At 42.5% G+C, this 25629-nt stretch overlaps 1 protein-coding gene across 1 annotated transcript in view; it reads left to right on the forward strand.

Annotated features, from left to right (window-relative positions):
• Positions 1–12960, forward strand: part of CAMK4 (calcium/calmodulin dependent protein kinase IV) — a 317938-nt gene extending 304978 nt beyond the window's left edge. Inside the window, exons 9-11 of the mRNA XM_069752704.1 lie at positions 2846–2972; positions 4988–5140; positions 11862–12960. Coding sequence (XP_069608805.1) covers positions 2846–2972; positions 4988–5140; positions 11862–12026 — 445 coding nt within the window. The 3' untranslated portion in view covers positions 12027–12960. The remainder of the gene's footprint in view (positions 1–2845; positions 2973–4987; positions 5141–11861) is intronic.
• The last annotated feature ends 12669 nt before the right edge of the window (positions 12961–25629 follow it).

The raw sequence follows: 25629 nt of genomic DNA on the forward strand, positions 1-25629 counted from the left end.
TAGGGAGTGTCAGGAACGCTCCACGGCTATTTCTAGTTATTGTGATAAGATTAGGGCCTGCGGTCAGCAGAGCTCCCACATCCCAGAGCTTGTCCTGTGTGAGTTTAACTATCCGGTCGTGCCGGGTGCTCCTAACCACCAGGTCCATAACAGCACTGGCGACAGGCAGGCCGCCCTGCCTCACAGTGGCCCCATAGCGGCTGCGTGATGTGCCGCTAGCTGAGGGCCCCTGGGGGAGCGGGAGCCCCAGGCAGCTGCTTGCCCCTAACGCTGGCTCTGAATGGGCCCCCCCTGTCTCGCCAGGGCCCCGGCATTTGCCCGGGTACGCCGGGTGCTGACGCCGGCCCAGCCCACTATCCTTTATTATGCTGGACCAGGGCAGCACAAATTTAATTGCTCATTTCTATTGGACACTGATTAATGTGAAAGATTAAGCTTAGCGGTATATTTTATTGGTTTAATATACCAAATACAATACAACACAATGATAACAAAAAAGTGATGGGAGTTAAAGGGTTATTCTCAGAGATGTCTCTTCAGCAACTCACAACTTAAGTCTTTTTCTCTTCCTGGTTCTGGGTAGTAGCAGAGCTATAGTATTAGTAGAACTGTAAAGCTCAGCACAAGGTCTGCTATAACACATTCAGCCATCAGTGGTTTGTTCTGGAGTCTCCACTGTTAGCACTATATTTACACTAGCTATTGAACTCGTTCTACGCCTGGGTGGCGAGCATTTATATTGGTATATGGTCTCCATCCTGGTATGTGCTGCTCCCATCTTGCTCCCCCATCCTGTCATGTGCTGCTCCATCCTGCGTCCCCATCGTGTCATGTGCTGCTCCACCCTGCGTCCCCATCCTGTCATGTGCTGCTCCACCCTGCGCCCCCATCCTGTCATGTGCTGCTCCACCCTGCGTCCCCATCCTGTCATGTGCTGCTCCACCCTGCACCCCCATCCTGTCATGTGCTGTTCCAACCTGCATCCCCATCCTGTCATGTGCTGATCCATCCTGCGTCCCCATCCTGTCATGTGCTCCCATCCTGCGCCCCGTCTTGTCATGTGCTGCTCCATCCTGCCCCCATCCTGTCATGTGGTGCTCCCATCGTGCGCAACCATTCTGTCATGTGCTGTTCCAATCCTGCGTCACCATTTTGTCATGTGGTGCTCCCATCCTGCGCAACCATTCTGACATGTTCGGCTCCCATCCTGTGCCCCCATTCTGTTGTAATGTGCTGCACCCATTTTGCCTATTCCTGTTTCCATTCTGCCATATGTTGCTCCCATCTTTCTCTCTCCGGCTGTGCTGCCCGAGTGCGGCTGTGCTGCCTGCTGCCTGAGTGCGGCTGTGCTGCCTGAGTGCGGCTGTACTGCGAGTGTGGCTGTACTGCGTGAGTGTGGCTGTACTGTGTGAGTGTGGCTGTACTGTGTGAGTGTGGCTGTACTGTGTGAGTGTGGCTGTACTGTGTGAGTTTGGCTGAGTGTAGCTGTACTGTGTGAGTGTGGCTGTACTGTGTGAGTGCGGGCGAGTGTGGCTGTACTGCGTGAGTGTGGCTGTACTTACTGCCTGAGTGCGGTGCTGGCTATAATAGATACAGCACCCCTGCAGCCAGCACAGCGAGGGCTGACTCCGCCCACTCGCATCACTGGTCACATGCTGGCGACATCATCGAAGGTCCTGGAGCTCCGCTGGGCTCTACATCTACCCTGACTGGAGCTGCAGCGCATGGAGCCCCCATGGCCGCTATATTATGGGGGATACACGGGTGTGTGGAGCCCCCATGGCCAGTATATTAGGGGGGGATAAGTAAGTTCGGCTGCGTCACCCTTGTCCAGACTGCGCAGGCGCGGTGCGTCGCGCTTGCGCAGTCTATAAAGGCTTCGGACAGAGTGACGCTCCCACCGTTATATTATAGATATCTGAATAACAGAGCAATAAAGCAAGAACAGGGCTCCTTTGGGACAGATAGGCTTGATGCTGAGAGGGGAGAAAACTGAGTGTGGAAAGGAGAGTATTGTGATTATACAGTACTGATAAGAGCCCTGTCAACAGTTGAGAGGGAGGGGGTAATTGATCAGCTAACTGCTGTATAGGAACCAGTGAGTTTGAAAGAGGTGTCTGGTATGTTAGGAGTTAACTCCTCTCCTGGAATGTATTTACTGTGCACTGTTGGACAGGATCTAGTCAGGTCTAGTGGCCGATCTCCATAGAGACCAGCTGTACAGTACAGAAGATAAAATCTCTCATTGCAGGAAAATGACAGCAGATAGCAAAAACAAGTCACTTTGCAAATTTGCATATTTTCATGCTAATTAAAGCAATTTAATAACTCCAGAACACCCCATTAAGTAGACTGCTTATTTTACAAAAATAATAATTAATATTGATGTCAAAATTGGTTTGTTTTCTTTAACATTTTGTCATGTCTTACAATGATAATCACAGAATATTATGCCACAAAATAATGGCGACACTAATTACATTATAAATGCAACTAGTACGTGAATGTAACTCACATATACGTCCAGGATTAATACAACATGTCATCTATGTTATGGATCAAGAACAGAAATCAACTGAACACGTAGAACACTGAACACAGAATTGAAGGCAGGTTAGAAAGTCTGTCACACACTCTAGCCTCCTTCCTAACGTCTGACACAGTTAGGCTACTCTAAAGTAGAAGGAGTTTATGGGAAGGCCAGCCATGCTGCCAGATGGGCCTAATGGTTGCCAGTTTTCTGGAAAAGGTTGATGTTTAGAACAAAATATTGGGGCATACACAAGTACCAGATAAACTACCGCGCAGGAATGATAAATGATCTCACTGATCTCTCCTCTTCTAGACTCTGCGGCTTTGAACCATTTTACGATGAGCGTGGAGACCAGTACATGTTCAAGAGAATCCTCAACTGTGATTATGACTTTGTCTCCCCCTGGTGGGATGATGTGTCACTGAATGCAAAGGACTTGGTGAGTAAAGCTTGTGCCACTTTCCCTATTTTTTTTTAATTAAGGGAGCATAATAATTGGGATTTAGATATATTTATAAGCCGTGTCATTTTTTTTAAATGCCGGTTATGAATGGAGGCCTCAAATTTATACCAAAATCACCACACCTTCTCACTTCTGCAACACATTGGACAAATTTATGAAATGTTGGGTAAGTTTGTCACAAAACATAAAAAGTCACGGCTATACACTGGCAGGATTCACTGAAAAAGGCACAATGAAGACAAATGTGTTCCGTTTAACCTGTTCCTCTCGTGGCTAATTTTTCCTTTTTACACTATTATTTTTACTTCTATCTTTACAGATCCATAACATAACTTTTTTTATTTTTCATCAACAAAGCCACTTGTTTTACCATATAATGTACTGAAAACTGGGACAAAAATTCCAAGCGATGTGAAATCGTGAAAAATATGCATTTCTGCCTTGGTTTTTATTTTTGTTTTTACAGCATTCACTGTGTGGTAGAAATAACCTAACGACTTGGCAGCATGATTAGATTACTATGATTACAGCTATATCAAACTTATATTCTCTGTATTTACTATTTTAGTGGTTTAAAAACATTCTGAGCTTTGTAAAAAAAAAAAATGGTGTGTGTCACCATTTCAATTTTTGACCATCCATAACTATTTTATTTTTCTACCAATGATTCTATGATGAAGGTTTGTATTCCGGGTGAGAAGCTTTATTTTTTAATGGTATCATTTTGGAGTATATTTCGATCAGATTTTATTGTTTTTCTTTGTGGTGGCAACTTTAGAGTTTTGATTTTGTATTTCTTTACAGTCTTTACTGATTGGGTTAAAGAATTTTATATTTCCATAGTTCAAACTTTTATGGACCGATCAATTTTTTTAATTCCTTATATTTAAGGAGGTAATTGGATTTTTTTTTTTTTTTATTTGTAAATATTTTTAAAAAAATGCATTCATTTTTTTCATTTATCATCTTTTCAGTCTTAATAAGTGACTTGGACCTCCAGTCTTTTCACCTCTCGTCATACATTTTGCAATACTTAAATATTTCTATATATAGGACAAATTACCGTCTGCCATGGCAATCCATTGGTATCCTGCTTGTCGTAAAGGCCCTAGTGGACACCTGAACAGATGTTTAGGCAATATTGTGCCACGTAAAGCCATCTGTCTGAGTGTGACCATTGTTGTTAGAGGCAGATGCCAGCTGTATAACACAGCCTGCACTTGCCCAGCTCCATACACCTGTACCCCCTACATGACATAACAGATCATGTAGAATAAAAGGGTTAATATTAGTTTTGTGTAAGTAATTTCTGCGGTACGATGAATTCACTTTGCTTCTGATTTCTAGCCTTGATAATTCAGGACCTTGGAGAGCATTGAAGTATCCTTTTATTATTCAGTTCACAATTTTCCCTAACCTTAGGGGTAAGATCACACTGGGCGTTTTTTTCAGTGTTTTTTTTTTTCTGGAGCAAAACATGATCTCTTGGCAGGAAAGAAGCTTCAGGGAAAAAAAAGCACGTTTCCTTGTTTTATCTTGCGTTTCTTTGTGCGTGTTTTGCGACGGTTCTGGCATGCTAGATTTGTCTTTCCTGTGCATGCTGATAAAGTTTAGTTTAGTTGAAAAAAAGTCCTATTCTATAGAATCAGGTTCTGGCACAAAAAACTTTGTTGATGCATTTTTTTCAGCCTTTTTTCACCACCCATTCATTTCAAGGGGCGAAAAACACTGAAAGAAATTACAAAAAAAAACAATCTGTGTGCATGAGATTTCTGAATCGCATAGACTTTGCTGGTACTGTAAAACGCAGCAGAAAATTTGCATTAAAAAAAACACTGCAAAAACGCCCAGTGTGAACTTAGCTTTAATTTCACGCATTGGCTCGCCTGCTATTTTTTATTTTTTTACTTTCCATTTGTAATGTCCTTTATGATGTAGTAGACTAATGTTTTAAGATATGTACTCCTTTTTCCCCTATGTATCCATTGTAGGTGAAAAAGTTAATTGTGTTTGATCCAAAGAAACGCTTAACTACTCACCAAGCTCTTCAACACCCCTGGGTTACAGGCAAAGCTGCAAACTTTGCTCATATGGACAACGCTCAAAAGAAATTGCAAGAGTTTAATGCAAGACGCAAGCTCAAGGTAATGTATATGGCGCACACCATGCGGGAGCACTTACACTTGTTATCTCTTGGGTTCATTGGTGCATGTCCAGTGTGACTTGGACTCATTTAAAATGGAAGAAGTCATTTTAGTGGTTACTTTTAGTTTAAAATAGTTGTACAAAGTTTCTATGCACCATCTTCATTCCTTTATCCATTTTCATCTTATAAGTAGTTGGCATCCTGCTCCAAGTTTCCGACTTTTCTCTTGTGTGTTCCTCCCTGTAATACATGCTGGATGTGAGATCTGTGTCCAGAATTCTGTTGCCTGCACTAACTCATATATTTTAGCACAGCTTCATTCCTAGAGAGATTTTCCCTTTTACAGCCAATAAAGGAGACAGATCTGCTGCCAGACATTGATGCCGGCTAGTGTGTGATTTTTCCCTTTATTCCTCACATATATCATGGGTGTTCTGCTTTCTCTTTGTTCAGTTAGCTTTCCTAGCTACCTACAGCCTGTGTTAGCTGCCCTCCATAACAACTTGAATGCTTTCCTCTGTCTTTCTAATTTGCTGTGTGCAATCCGTTCTCCCCTACTGAGAGGAGGCAGGTGAAGAGCTGAGACCGACCAGAATCGTAAGCAGAGGCCTGATTGATATACGTCAGATTTTTCAGAACAGTTAGCTAGATGAGCGACTTAGACACACTCTGCAAAATCAATATAGTAGGACATTTCTATAGCAGATTATTATTTTTTTTATTTTTTTTTATTTGAAAACCAGATGAGCAATGAAAAATGTGCGTAGCCATTAAGACACCTACATTCATTTTTGCCCATCCATATTTTATTTTGTAGACAAAAATAGTTGTATGCATGGTAAAATACTGAGATAATGTTACAGATCATCATACAGTATAGTTTCGTAAAATGGCCTTGCTTTTGCCTTGTAGAAAGGGTAAAAAGTAGCTGAATCCTACAACACTACATCTGCTACAGCTGCCAATGACAGCCCCTATCCTCCAAGCCAGAACTTGCAGTTATAATTATTGTAGGGACCCCTGGGAAAAACCAGAGGCTTGTTAGACCTTGCGGATGAGTTTATAGCTGATGGCAGGTTTGACTGTTATATGTTCTGGGGAACCCTAAGGCTGGGTTCACATTGCGTTAAGTGCAGTCCGCTGACGGCATCCGTTACATAGCGGCACTAACGCTATGTAACGGATGTGTTAGCGCACCCATTAACATAGTAACATAGTTAGTAAGGCCGAAAAAAGACATTTGTCCATCCAGTTCAGCCTATATTCCATTATAATAAATACCCAGATCTACGTCCTTCTACAGAACCTAATAATTGTATGATACAATATTGTTCTGCTCCAGGAAGACATCCAGGCCTCTCTTGAACCCCTCGACTGAGTTCGCCATCACCACCTCCTCAGGCAAGCAATTCCAGATTCTCACTGCCCTAACAGTAAAGAATCCTCTTCTATGTTGGTGGAAAAACCTTCTCTCCTCCAGACGCAAAGAATGCCCTCTTGTGCCCGTCACCTTCCTTGGTATAAACAGATCCTCAGCGAGATATTTGTATTGTCCCCTTATATACTTATACATGGTTATTAGATCGCCCCTCAGTCGTCTTTTTTCTAGACTAAATAATCCTAATTTCGCTAATCTATCTGGGTATTGTAGTTCTCCCATCCCCTTTATTAATTTTGTTGCCCTCCTTTGTACTCTCTCTAGTTCCATTATATCCTTCCTGAGCACCGGTGCCCAAAACTGGACACAGTACTCCATGTGCGGTCTAACTAGGGATTTGTACAGAGGCAGTATAATGCTCTCATCATGTGTATCCAGACCTCTTTTAATGCACCCCATGATCCTGTTTGCCTTGGCAGCTGCTGCCTGGCACTGGCTGCTCCAGGTAAGTTTATCATTAACTAGGATCCCCAAGTCCTTCTCCCTGTCAGATTTACCCAGTGGTTTCCCGTTCAGTGTGTAATGGTGATATTGATTCCTTCTTCCCATGTGTATAACCTTACATTTATCATTGTTAAACCTCATCTGCCACCTTTCAGCCCAAGTTTCCAACTTATCCAGATCCATCTGTAGCAGAATACTATCTTCTCTTGTATTAACTGCTTTACATAGTTTTGTATCATCTGCAAATATCGATATTTTACTGTGTAAACCTTCTACCAGATCATTAATGAATATGTTGAAGAGAACAGGTCCCAATACTGACCCCTGCGGTACCCCACTGGTCACAGCGACCCAGTTAGAGACTATACCATTTATAACCACCCTCTGCTTTCTATCACTAAGCCAGTTACTAACCCATTTACACACATTTTCCCCCAGACCAAGCATTCTCATTTTGTGTACCAACCTCTTGTGCGGCACGGTATCAAACGCTTTGGAAAAATCGAGATATACCACGTCCAATGACTCACCGTGGTCCAGCCTATAGCTTACCTCTTCATAAAAACTGATTAGATTGGTTTGACAGGAGCGATTTCTCATAAACCCATGCTGATATGGAGTTAAACAGTTATTCTCATTGAGATAATCCAGAATAACATCCCTCAGAAACCCTTCAAATATTTTACCAACAATAGAGGTTAGACTTACTGGCCTATAATTTCCAGGTTCACTTTTAGAGCCCTTTTTGAATATTGGCACCACATTTGCTATGCGCCAGTCCTGCGGAACAGACCCTGTCGCTATAGAGTCACTAAAAATAAGAAATAATGGTTTATCTATTACATTACTTAGTTCTCTTAGTACTCGTGGGTGTATGCCATCCGGACCCGGAGATTTATCTATTTTAATCTTATTTAGCCGGTTTCGCACCTCTTCTTGGGTTAGATTGGTGACCCTTAATATAGGGTTTTCATTGTTTCTTGGGATTTCACCTAGCATTTCATTTTCCACCGTGAATACCGTGGAGAAGAAGGTGTTTAATATGTTAGCTTTTTCCTCGTCATCTACAACCATTCTTTCCTCACTATTTTTTAAGGGGCCTACATTTTCAGTTTTTATTCTTTTACTATTGATATAGTTGAAGAACAGTTTGGGATTAGTTTTACTCTCCTTAGCAATGTGCTTCTCTGTTTCCTTTTTGGCAGCTTTAATTAGTTTTTTAGATAAAGTATTTTTCTCCCTATAGTTTTTTAGAGCTTCAATGGTGCCATCCTGCTTTAGTAGTGCAAATGCTTTCTTTTTACTGTTAATTGCCTGTCTTACTTCTTTGTTTAGCCACATTGGGTTTTTCCTATTTCTAGTCCTTTTATTCCCACAAGGTATAAACCGCTTACACTGCCTATTTAGGATGTTCTTAAACATTTCCCATTTATTATCTGTATTCTCATTTCTGAGGATATTGTCCCAGTCTACCAGATTAAGGGCATCTCTAAGCTGTTCAAACTTTGCCTTCCTAAAGTTCAATGTTTTTGTGACTCCCTGACAAGTCCCCCTAGTGAAAGACAGGTGAAACTGCACAATATTGTGGTCGCTATTTCCTAAATGCCCAACCACCTGCAGATTTGTTATTCTGTCAGGTCTATTAGATAGTATTAGGTCTAAAAGTGCTGCTCCTCTGGTTGGATTCTGCACCAATTGTGAAAGATAATTTTTCTTGGTTATTAGCAGAAACCTGTTGCCTTTATGGGTTTCACAGGTTTCTGTTTCCCAGTTAATATCCGGGTAGTTAAAGTCCCCCATAACCAGGACCTCATTATGGGTTGCAGCTTCATCTATCTGCTTTAGAAGTAGACTTTCCATGCTTTCTGTTATATTTGGGGGTTTGTAACAGACCCCAATGAGAATTTTGTTACCATTTTTCCCTCCATGAATTTCAACCCATATGGACTCGACATCCTCATTCCCTTCGCTAATATCCTCCCTTAAAGTGGACTTTAGACAAGACTTTACATAGAGACAAACCCCTCCTCCTCTCCGATTTTTACGATCCTTTCTAAACAGACTGTAACCCTGTAAGTTAACTGCCCAGTCATAGCTTTCATCTAACCATGTCTCGGTTATTCCCACTATGTCAAAGTTACCTGTAGATATTTCTGCTTCTAGTTCTTCCATCTTGTTTGTCAGGCTTCTGGCGTTTGCGAGCATGCAGTTCAGAGGATTTTGTTTTGTTCCAATCTCCTCACTGTGGATTGTTTTAGAAATGTTCTTACCTCCCTTCTGAGTATGTTTTCCTGGGTCGTCTTTGTTCAAGTCTAATGTTTTTCTTCCCGTCCCCTCTTCTTCTAGTTTAACGCCCTCCTGATGAGTGTAGCGAGTCTTCTGGCGAATGTGTGTTTCCCAGGTTTGTTGAGGTGTAGTCCGTCTCTGGCGAGGAGTCCATCATACCAGTAATTCACACCGTGGTCCAGGAATCCAAATCCTTGTTGTCTGCACCATCGTCTTAGCCAGTTGTTTGCATCAAGGATCCTGTTCCATCTCCTGGTGCCATGCCCGTCTACTGGAAGGATAGAAGAAAAAACTACCTGTGCATCCAGTTCCTTTACTTTCTTCCCCAACTCTTCAAAGTCCTTGCAGATTGTCGGTAGGTCCTTCCTTGCCGTGTCATTGGTGCCAACATGTATCAGAAGAAATGGGTGGACGTCCTTGGAGCTGAAGAGCTTTGGTATCCTATCGGTCACATCCTTGATCATCGCACCTGGAAGGCAGCATACTTCTCTTGCAGTTATGTCCGGTCTGCAGATGGCTGCTTCTGTGCCTCTCAGTAGTGAGTCTCCCACCACCACCACTCTTCGTTGCTTCTTGGCTGTACTTTTTGCTGTCACTTGTTGCTGTGTGCCCTTTTCTTTTTTGCTTGCTGGTATTGCTTCATTCTTAGGTGTGCCATCTTCATCCTCTACAAAGATTTGATATCGGTTCTTCAGTTGTGTGGTTGGTGATTTCTCCATGGTCTTCTTGCTTCTTTTGGTCACATGCTTCCACTCATCTGCTTTTGGAGGTTCTCTGACACTTTTTGCACCTTCTGTGACCAGTAGAGATGCTTCTGTTCTGTCTAGAAAGTCTTCATTCTCTTTGATGAGTTTCAAAGTTGCTATTCTTTCTTCCAGACCCCGCACCTTTTCTTCTAAAAGGGCCACTAGTCTACACTTCTGACAGGTGAAATTGGATTCTTCTTCTGGTCGATCTGTGAACATGTAGCACATGCTGCAGCTCACCATGTAGGTTGTCACATCTGCCATGTTGCTCCTAGATCCTGCTGACTTGCTGTGTGTTTTCCTTCTTGTGTAATCTACTCAGCCAAGCTCTCTTGCAATAATGTCCTACAGGCAAAAATTTGCGCGCCGTAAGGCGCGCGGTTTGGTGATGCTTTCGAAGCAGCTGGTCCCGGCTGTACCCAACGATCTTCTAGCTTAGGGAGACTTCGCTTCTCCCAGAAGGCACCTGGAATATGCAAATTAGCCTCCTGAAGCTTGAATCCCTGGTTTGGTGATGCTTTCGAACCATTGACTGCCATTATGTAGCGCATCGCTAACGCATGTCATAATCGGCATGCGTTAGTGATGTGCCGTCATTCTGTGACGGACCCACGGACGCAGTCTGCAGCGTTTTTGGGTCCGTCACCGTTAGCGCGATCGCATAAACACGATCTTTTTCGGCACTTGCGTTAACGCAGTCTGTTAGCGTATGCGCTGAACGGACTGCACTTAAAGCAATGTGAACCTAGCCTAATTAAGTCTCAAAGAACCTCAGTGTTCTCGGGAACCCTGGCATATACCCTCTGTGGTACACCTCCCAAAGATTGAAAATCTTGAATGAACAGGATATACCCACTCCCGGTCTAAGTTCCCTTTTCGGGGACGACCTTTTTATATATTGTTTAAAGGGAATCTGTCATGTTCGAAATGGTGTCTGATCTGCAGGCTGTCATACATCAGGAAGAGCTGATCTGTATTTATATACAATTTTGTGGGCAAAGTTACAGGAATATTAGCATTTTATTCATTGAAATCAATGTGTTTGTCTGTATATGAGTCCAGTGGGCGGTCTTATACAAGGCCCACTACCAGACTACTATGCATACAAACACCAGGATTTCAATGAATAAAATACAAGTTACGCAATGTTTGTTTCCCTATAAACCTATATATCATTTTGCCCGGCTTCTCCCCCTCTATACCATGCTGTCCACAGATCGGACTGTATGGACAATGTGACAGCTTCACTTTAATGGCAGAATCATAGCTTGAACCTATTAGTCCTGAACAGAAAATCCATTCCTACCACCTACCATTTATAAAACGCCTTACATAAAAGATGGGCTTTGGGACCCCTCAGACATCAGGACTACTTCTGATGGTCCTGTACAAATGTACAGACGTGGCAGTCACCGTCACAACCACTGTTGCTCTCCACTATTGAGCTACAAGCGAAAGTGGACACAGGACATCAGATATGTGGCGAGTGACATCATGCACATGTATGAAGATGTGTCATGTCTCCTAAGGATTGATCATAGACTAATATATGTACACGGATGAGTTCCTAATGACAGGAGGTGAACGATCAGAGGAGCCCTTCATTAACATCGTTCTTAATGCGTTGATGGACAGCCATTTCGTTATTCATGAGGTGCTGCGTTTCTGAAGAGCAGACCTGTCGCTTCTGGATAAATGGAGCTGTGTGTCATTTGTGGTGTCTCAGTAGATTGAGTCTCTTGGATCTTCGGTCTGTCCAGATACAAATTACTAATGTGACTGCTAATACTTTATCTTCCCCTTAGGCTGCTGTTAAAGCTGTGGTCGCCTCCACTCGTTTAGGGAGCGCTGGGAGCCACAGTAGCCATGACAGCAATAAAACAAGCAGAAACCCATCTCCAGTTCAAGAAGGAGGACGAGAGGAGGCGTCCTCTCAGGAACCTAAAGAGCCACAGGAAGGAGCATCTTGAGTCGGCATCGTTCGTTTTTTGGGTCCGGGTCTCTGCCATTTCACGCCCCAGCTACATCAATCTTTATCTTCGCAGGAAAGATTCCCTAGCATGGCCCTGTGATATAGGTCTTATCATGGGGCGCTATCAAATGCACGAGTTGGTGGTACTTTGTTCAATGCATGTGATTGCTTATCAAAATAGTAAAATGGCCGACCTGAGACATGGAAGGTGTAGCGCTGTACCTACACGGGAACTATGACTTGGGCAAATATTATTTCAAATATAACCTCAATATGCATAGTATCTACACTGTAGATAAAGTATGAAGTGTGTAGTGTATCATTTTACAATTTTATATAAGTAATGGACTTTATAGAGGGTTCTCTACTAGCATAGCTTCTCGTTTCACCGTGTTACCAAGTTTCCATAATTGATAATAATCTAAAAACATGTTTATCACCTTGTATCATATCACCTCTGTTTACAGGAATATGCATTAATGACGGACGACACATTCCAGTGATAGAGCAGAAATGCGTAGGCCACGGGGCTTGGGACATGGCGTGGGAGCATAGCGTGCAGTGAGAATGCCTTATAATTACACTTTATATACAGTATTTTATTAACCAAAAAGCACTTTCATAGATACCAGTCATTGTATTGTCTAGAAATGGAATGCTTAATAAGGAAATAACAGGCAACAATAATTCACGTGCAGTAGCTAGTGTCCGAGTTTACCAAGAAACTTTATTGGATTTTTAAGGATGCTGAATAATGGATGAAGGAAATCATATAGGGAGAAATCTTACTACTTGTATATTTCTTTTTAATATATCAGGGTTTATTTAGGAGACTATTGTAACCTAATTAAGTTTAAAGTTGACATTTATCGTTGGAATGCTCATCTCTACTATTAAAATTTTTCCTTTTTTTAATAAAAATATAAAGCAATTGTGATTGTCATTCTTTATTCTTATGATTCCTGGTGGCATGATATTGTTAATAATCTACAATTATATCATGCTTATGACTACCATTGGCTCTCTTCACACTGGTGTAATGGCTTCTGTTAGGTGAGCATGCTTCTGTTTTCAATCGGAAGAGTGACTGTCTGCAGCTTATCTCCCTGGAAAAGCAAAGGATCAGGCAATGTAATTCAGCATGTCCGAAATATATGTCTGGGGGCGAGTCAGGAAGACCCATAAGCATTAAATGGCCAACCGATCCCATCAAAATGAGATTTGTTCGACTGTCATCTTGTCATGATCCATTTTTGGATGTGTGGCAGCTCTGGTTCCACTATGATTTAAATGTAGCTTTTTTCCTTTCAGGCCAGCAGGGGTTAATGTCAGCTTCCCTTGCTGGCAGTGTAATGTAATTGCAGAGTTGCCAGGTCAGCTGATGTTCGTGGTGACCACTCCCACCATCCTTTAAATAGTCACATGATGCATCAGCTGACTGTCGGTGATAGAGCAATCTATGTTGACCAAGCCTGGAGTAAGGAGTTCTCTGGCTGCAGTGGTGAATCAGCTGGTTTCATGGAGTTGGTCCAGGAGCCTTTCGTCTGCTGTGCGGTGCTTTGCAGCAGAGAAAGTTGTTAAGTTAAGTTTGGTGTTTTTTCCTTGTCTGTCTCGTGTTTGTCACTGTCCCCAGTATTGTGCCATCTGCAGTGGTGAGGCTACCGCCCTTGCCGAACAGTGCACTAGCCAGGGCAGTGTGATGTGACAGTAAGGGAGGAGGTTCCTGATGGCGACGGGGGAAGGACCAGCTTAGGGCATTAGGGGAGTGCAGAGACAGGCTCAAGTTGGAGCTCAGGAGGTGTCCATCCCTTATTCCCTATCGGTAGGGCCTTCCTCTCCCCATTTCCATCCCGTTGAGTGTGTGTTGTGCTGTCCGCTGTCTGATACCCTGTTGGATTGTTACATTTCGTGATATTTCTAATGTGTATAGGGGCCTAAATTTATCAATATTGAAACTATGGACCTGATTCATCAAAGCTATTTTATCAGAATTCTAGCACAAATTTCTTTGAAAAGTCTGAAAATCTTGACACTACTGTGGGTTTCCCAAAACTTTTGTGAATTTTGCCATTTATAGGCCAGTTTCTCTCAGCCCCAACAAAATGGTCAATGCTGGGGTGGGACGCTGCAGGGCGTGACACCACCTCTATTTCATGATGAGCTGTGGCGTTCCCTAAGACAGAAATCTTACTCCAGTCAGGAACTGGAGAAAAATTTCTGGCATAGTGCTTGGAGGTGCACGCCACTCATCGGACGCTCCTGATTCATGAAGAGGCATGCTCCTCCTCGTGAATCAGAACTGTCTCACTGCAACACACCCCTTCATCACTTTTCCAAATCTATTATAAAATAAATCAAATAAAACAGCAAAAATCTTGTGAATTGCACAACTGGCCACTAAAGGTACCTTCACACTGAACAACATTACAACGATAACGATAGCGATCCATGACGTTGCAGCGTCCTGGATAGCGATATCGTTGTGTTTGACATGCAGCAGCGATCTGGATCCTGCTGTGACATCGCTGGTCGGAGCTAGAAGGCCAGAACTTTATTTCGTTGCTGGATCACCCACTGACATCGCTGAATCGGCGTGTGTGACGCCGATCCAGCGATGTGTTTACTGGTAACCAGGGTAAATAACGGGTTACTAAGCGCAGGGCCGCGCTTAGTAACCCGATGTTTACCCTGGTTACCATTGTAAATGTAAAAAAAAAAAACACTACATACTTACATTCCGGTGTCTGTCACGTCCCCCGGCGTCCGCTTCCCTGCACTCCTCCTGCATCCTGTGTCAGCGCCGGCCGGCCGTAAAGCAGAGCACAGCGGTGACGTCACCGCTCTGCTTTACGGCCGGCACTTACACAGGATGCAGGAGGAGTGCAGGGAAGCGGATGCCGGGGGACGTGACAGGCACCGGAATGTGAGTATGTGTTTTTTTTTTTTACATTTACAATGGTAACCAGGGTAAACATCGGGTTATTAAGCGCGGCCCTGAGCTTAGTAACCCGATGTTTACCCTGGTTACCTAGGGACTTCGGCATCGTTGGTCACTGGAGAGCTGTCTGTGTGACAGCTCTCCAGCGACCACACAAGGACTTTCCAACGATCACGGCCAGGTCGTATCACTGGTCGTGATCGTTGGAAAGTTGCTGAGTGTGACGGTACCTTAAGTCTTTTAGTAGACAAATACTTGGTGTCTTTTCTGCAGTCTCATTATCATCACACTCAAGATAAAAACGAAAGGAAACACTTCTAGAGATGGAAGATAAAACAGGATTCACCATTCATAACAGGTGATGGACACAGCTCACCTCTTCCCCTGCTCTGCACAATTTTCTTTGCCCAGATCAGAGAAGTAAGAATAAGACTATTGCAGTCATTTGGTGAGTATTAGGCTGGTTTCACATTTGCGTTTTTTGCCACTGTGTTTTTGCGCAAAAAAAGCATGCATTTTTTTTCCTATACTTAACATTAAAAACGCATGCGTTTTTTTGCATGCGTTTTGTCGCGTTTTGCCGCCGCATGCGTTTTTTCTATGCATGCGTTGTGTTGCAGAAATGCAACATGTAATTTTTAGCGGCGTTTTTTTGCGCAAAAAATCGTATTGCTGTCTATGTAAACGCATGCGTTTTTAAGCACATGCGTTTGCATGCGTTTTTAAATGCATGCTTTTTAATAAAAAAACACAAGAATACACACTAATATGACAACCCCCAACCCTAACCCTAACCATAAGGGATCCTAAACCTAACCCTAACCCTAAGGGTTAGGGTTATGGTTAGGGGTAGGGTTAGGATCCCTTAGGGTTAGGGGTAGGGTTAGGGTTAGGATCCCTTAGGGTTAGGGTTAGGGGTAGGGTTAGGATCCCTTAGGGGTAGGGTTAGGGGTAGGGTTAGGGGTAGGGTTAGGGTTAGGATCCCTTAGGGGTAGGGGTAGGGTTAGTGGTAGGGTTAGGGTTAGGATCCCTTAGGGTTAGGGGTAGAGTTAGGATCCCTTAGGGTTAGGGTTAGGATCCCTTAGGGTTAGGGTTAGGATCCCTAGGGTTACTAGGGATCCAAACCCTAACCCTAGCTATTTCTGTTTATAGTGGGTTTTCTTGTTGATTTTGATGATTGGCAGCTGTCACACACTTCTCATCATGCGTTTAAAAAACGCAAACGCATGAAAAAACGCATGGAAACGCGTCAAAACGCCGCGTTTGTATTAAAACATGCAAAAACGCATGCATCAAAAAAACGCAGCGTTTAAACGCGTTTACATGCGTTTTTTTCACCAAATGCGTTTGCGTTTAAAACGCCGCGTTTTTAAACGCAAATGTGAAACCAGCCTTAGGCTTCATGTCCCTTGTATAAATTGCTTACTGATTTTTTTCCACATAGTGATATCGAAAATGTAAAAAAAAAATTCAAACATTTTTTTAAAAATACATTTAATATAGAAACCTTAAACAATATGTGATTTGTGATTCGCTCTTGACACATTTCTGTAAGAAATAACAGGACCAAGGTGAGAGAGCCGTGAGACATGCAGCCACAAATTATTCGAGCACATCAAAGTCAATCGGTTAGCACCCGAGCATGCTCAGATAACACTTTATCTCAGCACGCTCGCACATCACTAATTATTACACAAAAACAAAACTTGTAAATGTCCAGAAAGGAGCAATACTTTTTACTATAAACAGTGGCTGGTACTATTATACTGTGCCTGTGTTTTAGTACCCAACATCAAGCATATAATGAAGCACAGGACCTAGTGCCATCAGTTTCAACCATGAAACAGATATACTGTACAGCCGATCAATACTAGTGATATAATAACAACCACAGCACCAGTCATAAAACCTCTGCTTCACTCCGGCTGGACCAGATCGTAAAATCAAAGCAGGTTGTGTCCAGTATGTTAGGTGCTCGCTGAGAGCAGGTAGTGCTGAACATCACACAGGGTCCGAATAGGAAAAGCTTAACCAATTGTTTATAGGCAACACAATTCTGCTATAGAGGAATCTGGTGTTTCCACATTAAAGGGTTGTTCTGTGCCTAAATATTCATTTGATCATGTATTTTGCATCTATTCATTTACATGATAACTAAATGTCAAAGCTGTGGGAAAGCTGGGTTACAATGGCTGTTTCAGCATGAGCACACTGTAACCCAGCTTTCCCAGTACACAAAACACAAAAGTGAGAAAAGAAGGGGAGAATAAAAGGAGGAAAGCTGGAAAATTTGGAAACAAGCCTGGGGAGAAGGTTACAGTTGCACAGAAAATATGGTATAAAAAACTAAGCAGACAACTGAACAGAACAAGATAAAGGGAATCTGTCACCAGGTTTTTGTTATCTCATCTGAGAGCTGCATAATGTTGGTGCTTAACAGGAGGAGGCATGGTCATACCACTAGGCATAAAGGAGCTAGCCTGGGCAGTGATAATCTCCTGGTGATAAAACATTCATTGTATGGAAACAATAGCACACAGTCTAATTAGTGACACATCCCTGAAGTCTGTGTCTCAGCCCATACATCATGCTGTCCTCAGATTATATAGACAAAAATGCTGACAGATTCACTTTAATGACTGATAAAATCAGCCACAGACAGATCCAAGCAGAATAAATGTCCAGCAGCTTTTTTCCTGTGTGCTATCTCTGAGCAGGAAGAAGTCTGATAACACAGGAAGAACCAGAAACATCAGGCTGGCAAGGCCATGCTACCACTTTGTGTTTGTCCTACTTATTTGTAAGTATAAATGGATCAGGCTTGAGAACATCCACTAGACAGCACGTAGATAGGACTTTGTTGGTTTTTTGAGTGAAACCATTTCTTAATTTTTGGTAATGAAAATTCTACTCGGTCTTGATCATTTCCATACTGGGAGTCTAGTAAGCATACGTTTTGTGAAATGACTATCAATATAAAACATAAGAAATATGACCAATTTTTGAATAGAATAATTGAAAGAGTGCACCGATGTCTAGATATTGTTCTTGTATACGTGGTATCGTGTCCCCTTTACGCTTCTATTGTGTACGTGATATGGTGTCCACTTTACGCTTCTATTGTATACGTGGTATCATGTCCACTTTACCCTTCTATTGTATATGTGGTGTTGTGTCCCCTTCACCCTTTTATTGTGTACGTGGTATGGTGTCCCCTTTACGCTTCTATTGTATACGTGGTATCGTGTCCACTTTACCCTTCTATTGTGTACGTGGTATCGTGTCCCCTTTACCCTTCTATTGTATAAGTGGTATGGTGTCCCCTTCACCCTTCTATTGTGTACGTGGTATGGTGTCCCCTTCACCCTTCTATTGTGTACGTGGTATGGTGTCCCCTTCACCCTTCTATTGTGTACGTGGTATGGTGTCCCCTTTACGCTTCTATTGTATACGTGGTATCGTGTCCACTTTACCCTTCTATTGTGTACGTGGTATCATGTCCCCTTTACCCTTCTATTTTATAAGTGTTATGGTGTCCCCTTCACCCTTCTATTGTGTACGTGGTATGGTGTCCCCTTTACGCTTCTATTGTATACGTGGTATCGTGTCCCCTTTACCCTTCTATTGTATAAGTGGTATTGTGTCCCCTTTACCCTTCTATTGTGTACGTGATGTCGTGTCCCCTTTACCCTTCTATTGTATACGTGGTATCGTGTCCACTTTACCCTTCTATTGCATACGTGGTATGGTGTCCCCTTTACCCTTCTATTGTGTACGTGGTATGGTGTCCCCTTCACCCTTCTATTGTGTACGTGGTATGGTGTCCCCTTTACGCTTCTATTGTATACGTGGTATCGTGTCCCCTTTACCTTTCTATTGTATATGTGGTATCGTGTCCCATTTACCCTTCTATTGTATATGTGGTGTCGTGTCCCCTTTACCCTTCTATTGTGTACGTGGTATGGTGTCCACTTTACCCTTCTATTGTGTACGTGGTATGGTGTCCCCTTTACGCTTCTATTGTATACGTGGTATCGTGTCCACTTTTCCCTTCTATTGTATAAGTGGTATCGTGTCCCCTTTACCCTTCTATTGTATACGTGGCATGGTGTCCACTTTACCCTTCTATTGCATACGTGGTATCGTGTCCCCTTTACCCTTCTATTGTATAAGTGGTATGGTGTCCCCTTCACCCTTCTATTGTGTACGTGGTATGGTGTCCCCTTTACGCTTCTATTGTATATGTGGTATCGTGTCCCCTTTACACTTCTATTGTATATGTGGTATCGTGTCCCCTTTACCCTTCTATTGTATAAGTGGTATTGTGTCCCCTTTACCCTTCTATTGTATGCGTGGTATGGTGTCCACTTTACCCTTCTATTGCATACGTGGTATCGTGTCCCCTTTACCCTTCTATTGTATAAGTGGTATGGTGTCCCCTTCACCCTTCTATTGTGTACGTGGTATGGTGTCCCCTTTACGCTTCTATTGTATACGTGGTATCGTGTCCCTTTAACCTTTCTATTGTATACGTGGTATCGTGTCCCCTTTACCCTTCTATTGTATATGTGGTATCGTGTCCCCTTTACCCTTCTATTGTATAAGTGGTATTGTGTCCCCTTTACCCTTCTATTGTATACGTGGTATCGTGTCCCCTTTACCCTTCAATTGTATACGTGGTATCGTGTCCCCTTTACCCTTCTATTGTATAAGTGGTATTGTGTCCCCTTCACCCTTCTATTGTATATGTGGTATCGTGTACCATTCACCCTTCTATTGTATACATGGTATGGTGTCCCCTTTACGCTTCTATTGTATACATGGTATTGTGTGCCCTTTACCCTTCTATTGTATACGTGGTGTTGTGTCCACTTTACCCTTCTATTGTATATGTGGTATCGTGTCCCCTTTACCCTTCTATTGTGTACGTGGTATGGTGTCCCCTTTACGCTTCTATATTGTATGTGGGTTCGTGTCCCCTATACTCTTCTATTGTATACGTGGTGTCGTATCCCCTTTACCCGTTTGTATACGTGGTTTCGTGTCCCCTTTACCTTTCTATTGTATACGTTGTATCGTGTCCCCTTTACCCTTCTACTGTATACGTGGTATCATGTCCCCTTTACCCTTTTGTATATGTGGTATCGTGTCCCCTTTACCCTTCTATTGTATTCGTGGTATCTTGTCCCCTTTACACTTCTATTGTGTATGTGCTGTTGTGTCCCCTTTACACTTCTATAGTATACGTGGTATGGTGTCCCCTTTACCCTTCTATTGTATGCGTGGTATCGTGTCCCCTCTACCTTTCTATTCTATACGTGGTATGGTGTCCCCTTTACCCTTCTATTGTATACGTGACTAAAAGACACACACATACACTATATCAATCGTATACATAAAATAGGGAAAATAGTAATCTAAAAATTATAAAATACTAAAATACTTCCTATAAAATAGATATATATAGTGCACAGAGTGTGTGACACAGAAGAAGTGGAGCCCACTCAATATATAGAGAACACCAAAACCTAAAGCAAGGATCAAAGAAAAGAAGGACCACCAGGCTAGGATATGCAAATATTCAATTTTATTATTTATTGTGGTAACAAATGGTAATACAGAAATATAGAATTATTAAAAAGGTGTGCACTACAGGACATATACTGCTATAAACATTACAAAAATATGTATAAAATAGTAACCCTTAGTAGACCAAAAAGGGGGAGGCAAGACCTGATGCTAAAAAAATAAAATAAAAATAATTTTTGTGTAAAAAAAAAAATATATATATATATATATATATATCTGTATAAAATATACACACATACATATATCAATGAATAAATAAAGTGCTCAAGTGCTGTGATAAATAAATAATGTTAGCACTGGTCCAATAAATTATATAACAGGAACAGTGTGCATATCAGAACACCACTGTGAATAAAAAGAGTGATAAAAAGTAGTTAGGAGCATACAGGTACCTTGGTAAGGTTATTGTCCTTGTGCACAACGCGCCCCGACGCGCGTTTCGGTACAATTTCCTTCGTCAGGGTATGGTGTCCACTTTACGCTTCTATTGTATTTGTGGTGTCGTGTCCCTTTTACTCTTCTATTGTATATGTGGTATCGTGTCCACTTTACCCTTCTATAGTATACGTGGTGTTGCGTCCCCTTTACCCTTCTATTGTATACGTGGTATCATGTCCCCTTTACCCTTCTATAGTATGCGTGGTGTTGTGTCCCCTTTACCCTTCTATTGTATACGTGGTATCATGTCCACTTTACGCTTCTATTGTATTTGTGGTGTCGTGTCCCTTTTACTCTTCTATTGTATATGTGGTATCGTGTCCACTTTACCCTTCTATAGTATACGTGGTGTTGTGTCCCCTTTACCCTTCTATTGTATACGTGGTGTTGTGTCCCCTTTACCCTTCTATTGTATACGTGGTGTTGTGTCCCCTTTACCCTTCTATTGTATACGTGGTGTTGTGTCCCCTTTACCCTTCTATTGTATACGTGGTGTTGTGTCCCCTTTACCCTTCTATTGTATACGTGATATTGTGTCCCCTTTACCCTTCTATACGAGGTATCGTGTCCCCTTTACTCTTCTATTGTATACTTGTTATGACACACATTTACAGCCATTAATGAAGTATTTAATGACTAACACATAGAAAATTACTTTTGTCAGTGATACAAATACAATACCAAATGATACTGGCATAATTCCTTGTCATTTGATGAAGATTTCAAGAGCCATTTCTTTCTTACATTTGTTTGCGCAGTGGGATGCTTAGGTTCACCTTGCCCAGATGCTTCGTGTTCTCGACAGTTGCACTATCACAACCAGGTCTTGTTATACTCGTTCAAACATCGTCAGTTTTTTCAGGCCGTAAAGTGGATGATTCTGCATACACAGGTGACCCCAGCTTAAGGATATGTGCACACGTTGCGGATTCTCTGCGGATCCGCAGTGTTTTTTGAGGTGTAGAAACGCTGCAGATCCGCAATTGATTTACAGTACAATGCACAAAAAATGCTGCGGAACCGCAGGTGCATTTTCTGCCAGGAGAGGCAGAATCCGCACCAGAAATTCCTAAGCCTAATCCGCAACGTGTGCACATAGCCTTAGGGCTCATTCACATGTCAGCTTTTCATGTATGAGTGCTATTAGTTTTTTCACAGATAGCGCTCATATCTATGACATCCTATGAGACTATATATCAGACTTTTTCCTCAGACTGAGTGGTCCGTGCAAAATAGGGGAGACATGTCTGATATTGATCCAAGCGTCAGATCAAAATCGGCAATGCAAGTCTATGGATCTGTGGAAAAATCCGACATCATTCAGATGCCATGCGTGTGTTGTCCGTTTTCTCTAATAGGAGAAGGTGGAGAAAGTTGTTTTTCCTCATCAGTGAATGCAACTCGTTCCATTATTCTTCTACATCAAAGAAACAGGTCTGAATATGACCGAAGATATTGTACACGATGAAATGTTACCCGGATGGGAAGAGGGGATCTAGGATCTTCTTACACTACACCAATTAGACTTCATGCCTTCTTTTCAGCAGCTCTTACCAGTGGTTTATACAGAAGTGTCCCGAGGACGTGACTCCATCCCCATGGGATAACCCCACTACATCATTAGTGGTCGCTCGTCTTCATCCTCGGCCACAATAACTTAGAACTACACAAATTACCTCTTTTCAGGTGTTTTTTTTATTTTATTTTCAAGGCGTTGCCATTGTTATAGCTTACATTGCATTGTCATCCCCGAACATGCCGCTGTGATCTTACATATGTTGTCTCCACTAGAATCACTATGTGACGTGCACACAATCTAAGGTGGATGGAGAAGTCTGCAGACTGTACTATAGCATGGCTCATGCAGACGTGCACCGCGGCGGAGCCTGTACAGCGGTGCACAATCTCCATGCACCGCCACATGCGCAAAGATATTCCAGTACATTTACAGAGGCCAATGGAACATACAATGATTTTTTTTTTATTGGAACCGTGTGGATGTTGTCAGAACCCCCCCCCCCCAAAAAAAAAATGAACATCAAAGAAAACTGGGATCCAGTACAGACCCGACGTATTTATATTGCAGTCCTGTCCGGCTACATGCCAAAAAGTGTGCATGAGGCACATACAGTATGGAGGGGGTGTCCTTTTTTCCCCGCTTCTATATGGAATTTTGTGAACGCTGTCGTCTGGATCATGAAGAGTTTTCATCCATTTAGTTCTACATTTAGATACAGTTTGAGATGCATGAACTCTGAACACCTCGAACTTGTATTTTCCGTGGGCTTTGTGGAGATTAGGTTTAGCTTAGGTCACACTTTTAGCTAGATATTATTTTTTTGCATTTCTTCCAGGTCTAAAATTATATAAGTGTCTATGGTTGTAAAGTTAAAGGAAATCTGTCACCAGGTTTTTGCTATATAATCAAAGTGCGGCATGATACAGAGGCCTAGACCCTGATGCCAGTGATGTGTCACTTACCGGGCTGCTTGCTGTCATTTTGATACAATCACTCTTTTCTCTGCTGCAGATCTTGCAGTGCTCTGATAGATCTGCTTGTAACCAAGGAGTCACCACTGATTGGCAGCTTTCTGTGTACACTGTATATTGAAAGAAAACTACTAATCAGTGGTGGGTGATAGGTTACACAGAATAGTTGACTAGGAGGCATGAGACAACTAGTCCTGTAGTGATTAACTCCTGCTGATAAAACACTGATTTTATTGAAACAGCAACACAGCCCAGTAAGTGTCACATCGTGGAATCAGGACTTCACTTTATACATCATGCTGCTCTCATTATATAGCAAAAACCTGAAGACGGATTCCTGTCAAAGGTGGTATTTTCACAATACGCTCAATGTCTACCTTCCCAAAATATCTGTCGATGGGGGAACAAAATTATATTATTTTTTCTAATAATTCAGGTTTAATTGAGTTGAGCGTTGTTCGGACAGCTAAAGGGTTCAGCTGCCATGCTTCTGTGACATGAAGACGTACTTTGGTGCATCTTATAACCGTCCTCTGACACTTCATTACTATGGAGGGGGGAACAAGGCCGCGGCAAGGCTGTGATGTGACTCAAGGAAAACCAAGTTACTAGAGTGTAATGGCCGGGATCCAAAATCTCATCGTCTACCTGTGGTCAAAGAAGACCGACACCAACACTAATAAGTGGACATATATCAATTACATTCACAGAAGTAACACAGACGACTCGTCCTTGTGCAATAGGATTGTCTTTACATAGCGCTGTGTTAGTACAGGTAGATTTAGATTATTGGTCATTTTTACTTAATTTTTTATATATATTGGCAATTACAATAAAACTTTTCTAAGTGCTAGAGTTACACACAAATATTTAAGGAGGGACTCAGATTTTTCCAAAATGGTTACTTAATAGTGATGAGCGAACGTGCTGGGATAAGGCGTTATCTGAGCATGCTCGGTTGCTAACAGAGTGACTTCAGTGTGCTCAAATAATATGTTCATGTCCCGCGGCTGTTCGACAGCCACAACACATGTAGGGATTGTCTAACAAACAGGAAATCCCTGCATGTGTTGTTGCTGTTGAACAGCCATGAGACATGCAGCCGCTGGGTGTCGAACATATTACTCGAGCACGCCAAAGACACTTGGTTAGCACCCGAGCATGCTCAGATAACACCTTATCCCAGCACGTTCGCTCATCACTATTACTTAACCTAATACCGATATGCCATGCAGCATTCTGTCCTCCTACAGACACACATATAATCCTATAAGTGGATACCCTGACAGAAGATCACGTGTGTAGAGAAAAATACGGATTCCTGAGTTATGTGAGCGTATCTCTCCAAGCAGTGACATAGGGTATACGTGAGTTCCGTGACCTGGAAAAAATTACCCCAACCCCCTTAAACAGATCTCTTAACAATCTAAAGAATAAACTTCTAACGTACTCAAAACAGCAGACGGAGACATATGTTGGATTTAATTGGCCACAGCAGCCATTTTATTAAATAAAAGATAACAGAACTTTTATGACAACCCAGAATAGGAGGGGCGGTCCTCGAAGCCCCAAAGTTATAAAAAACTCAGTATCCCAAAAACTCCACAATGTTCAGCCCAGGATGAGTCTTACCCCCAGCCGTAAAGCACCAGCTCAGGGATAGATAACAACTAATCCTGGTCCACCGAACCCACCCCCATGCCAGGGGTCCATAAATCCACCTCACGCGGAATAACCGTACCGCGCCTTGTTAAATTCTCTCATGGGGTGTCCAGGACCTCTCAAGATCCCCACCCCATTGAACCACGATTTACCATTTCCACCGACTTCGAGGACCTCCACCCCCGCCACGAACACGAATGGCCTGACACCTTAGCCATTCATGTCCCTCCACACCTTCAAGCTTAATTCAATGCCACTACGGATAGCCAAACACCACATATCATTACCCACCGCGTTCAGGTGCACACCATCAGCTCTCCAGTAAGCTCCTTGACCCGATTCCAAGTCCACATGTCTCACGGCCAACGCGCCATTCCTCACCATAAACCGAGATATGGCCCTGTTTATTTTAATCCGGGCCCTGTTCACCCCCTCGTGTGATCTAGCACCTCTCCATCTTTTACGGGGAATGATGTCGGACCAC

Source organism: Ranitomeya imitator, chromosome 1 (genome assembly GCF_032444005.1).
Source record: "Ranitomeya imitator isolate aRanImi1 chromosome 1, aRanImi1.pri, whole genome shotgun sequence".
Taxonomy (NCBI): Eukaryota; Metazoa; Chordata; class Amphibia; order Anura; family Dendrobatidae; genus Ranitomeya; species Ranitomeya imitator.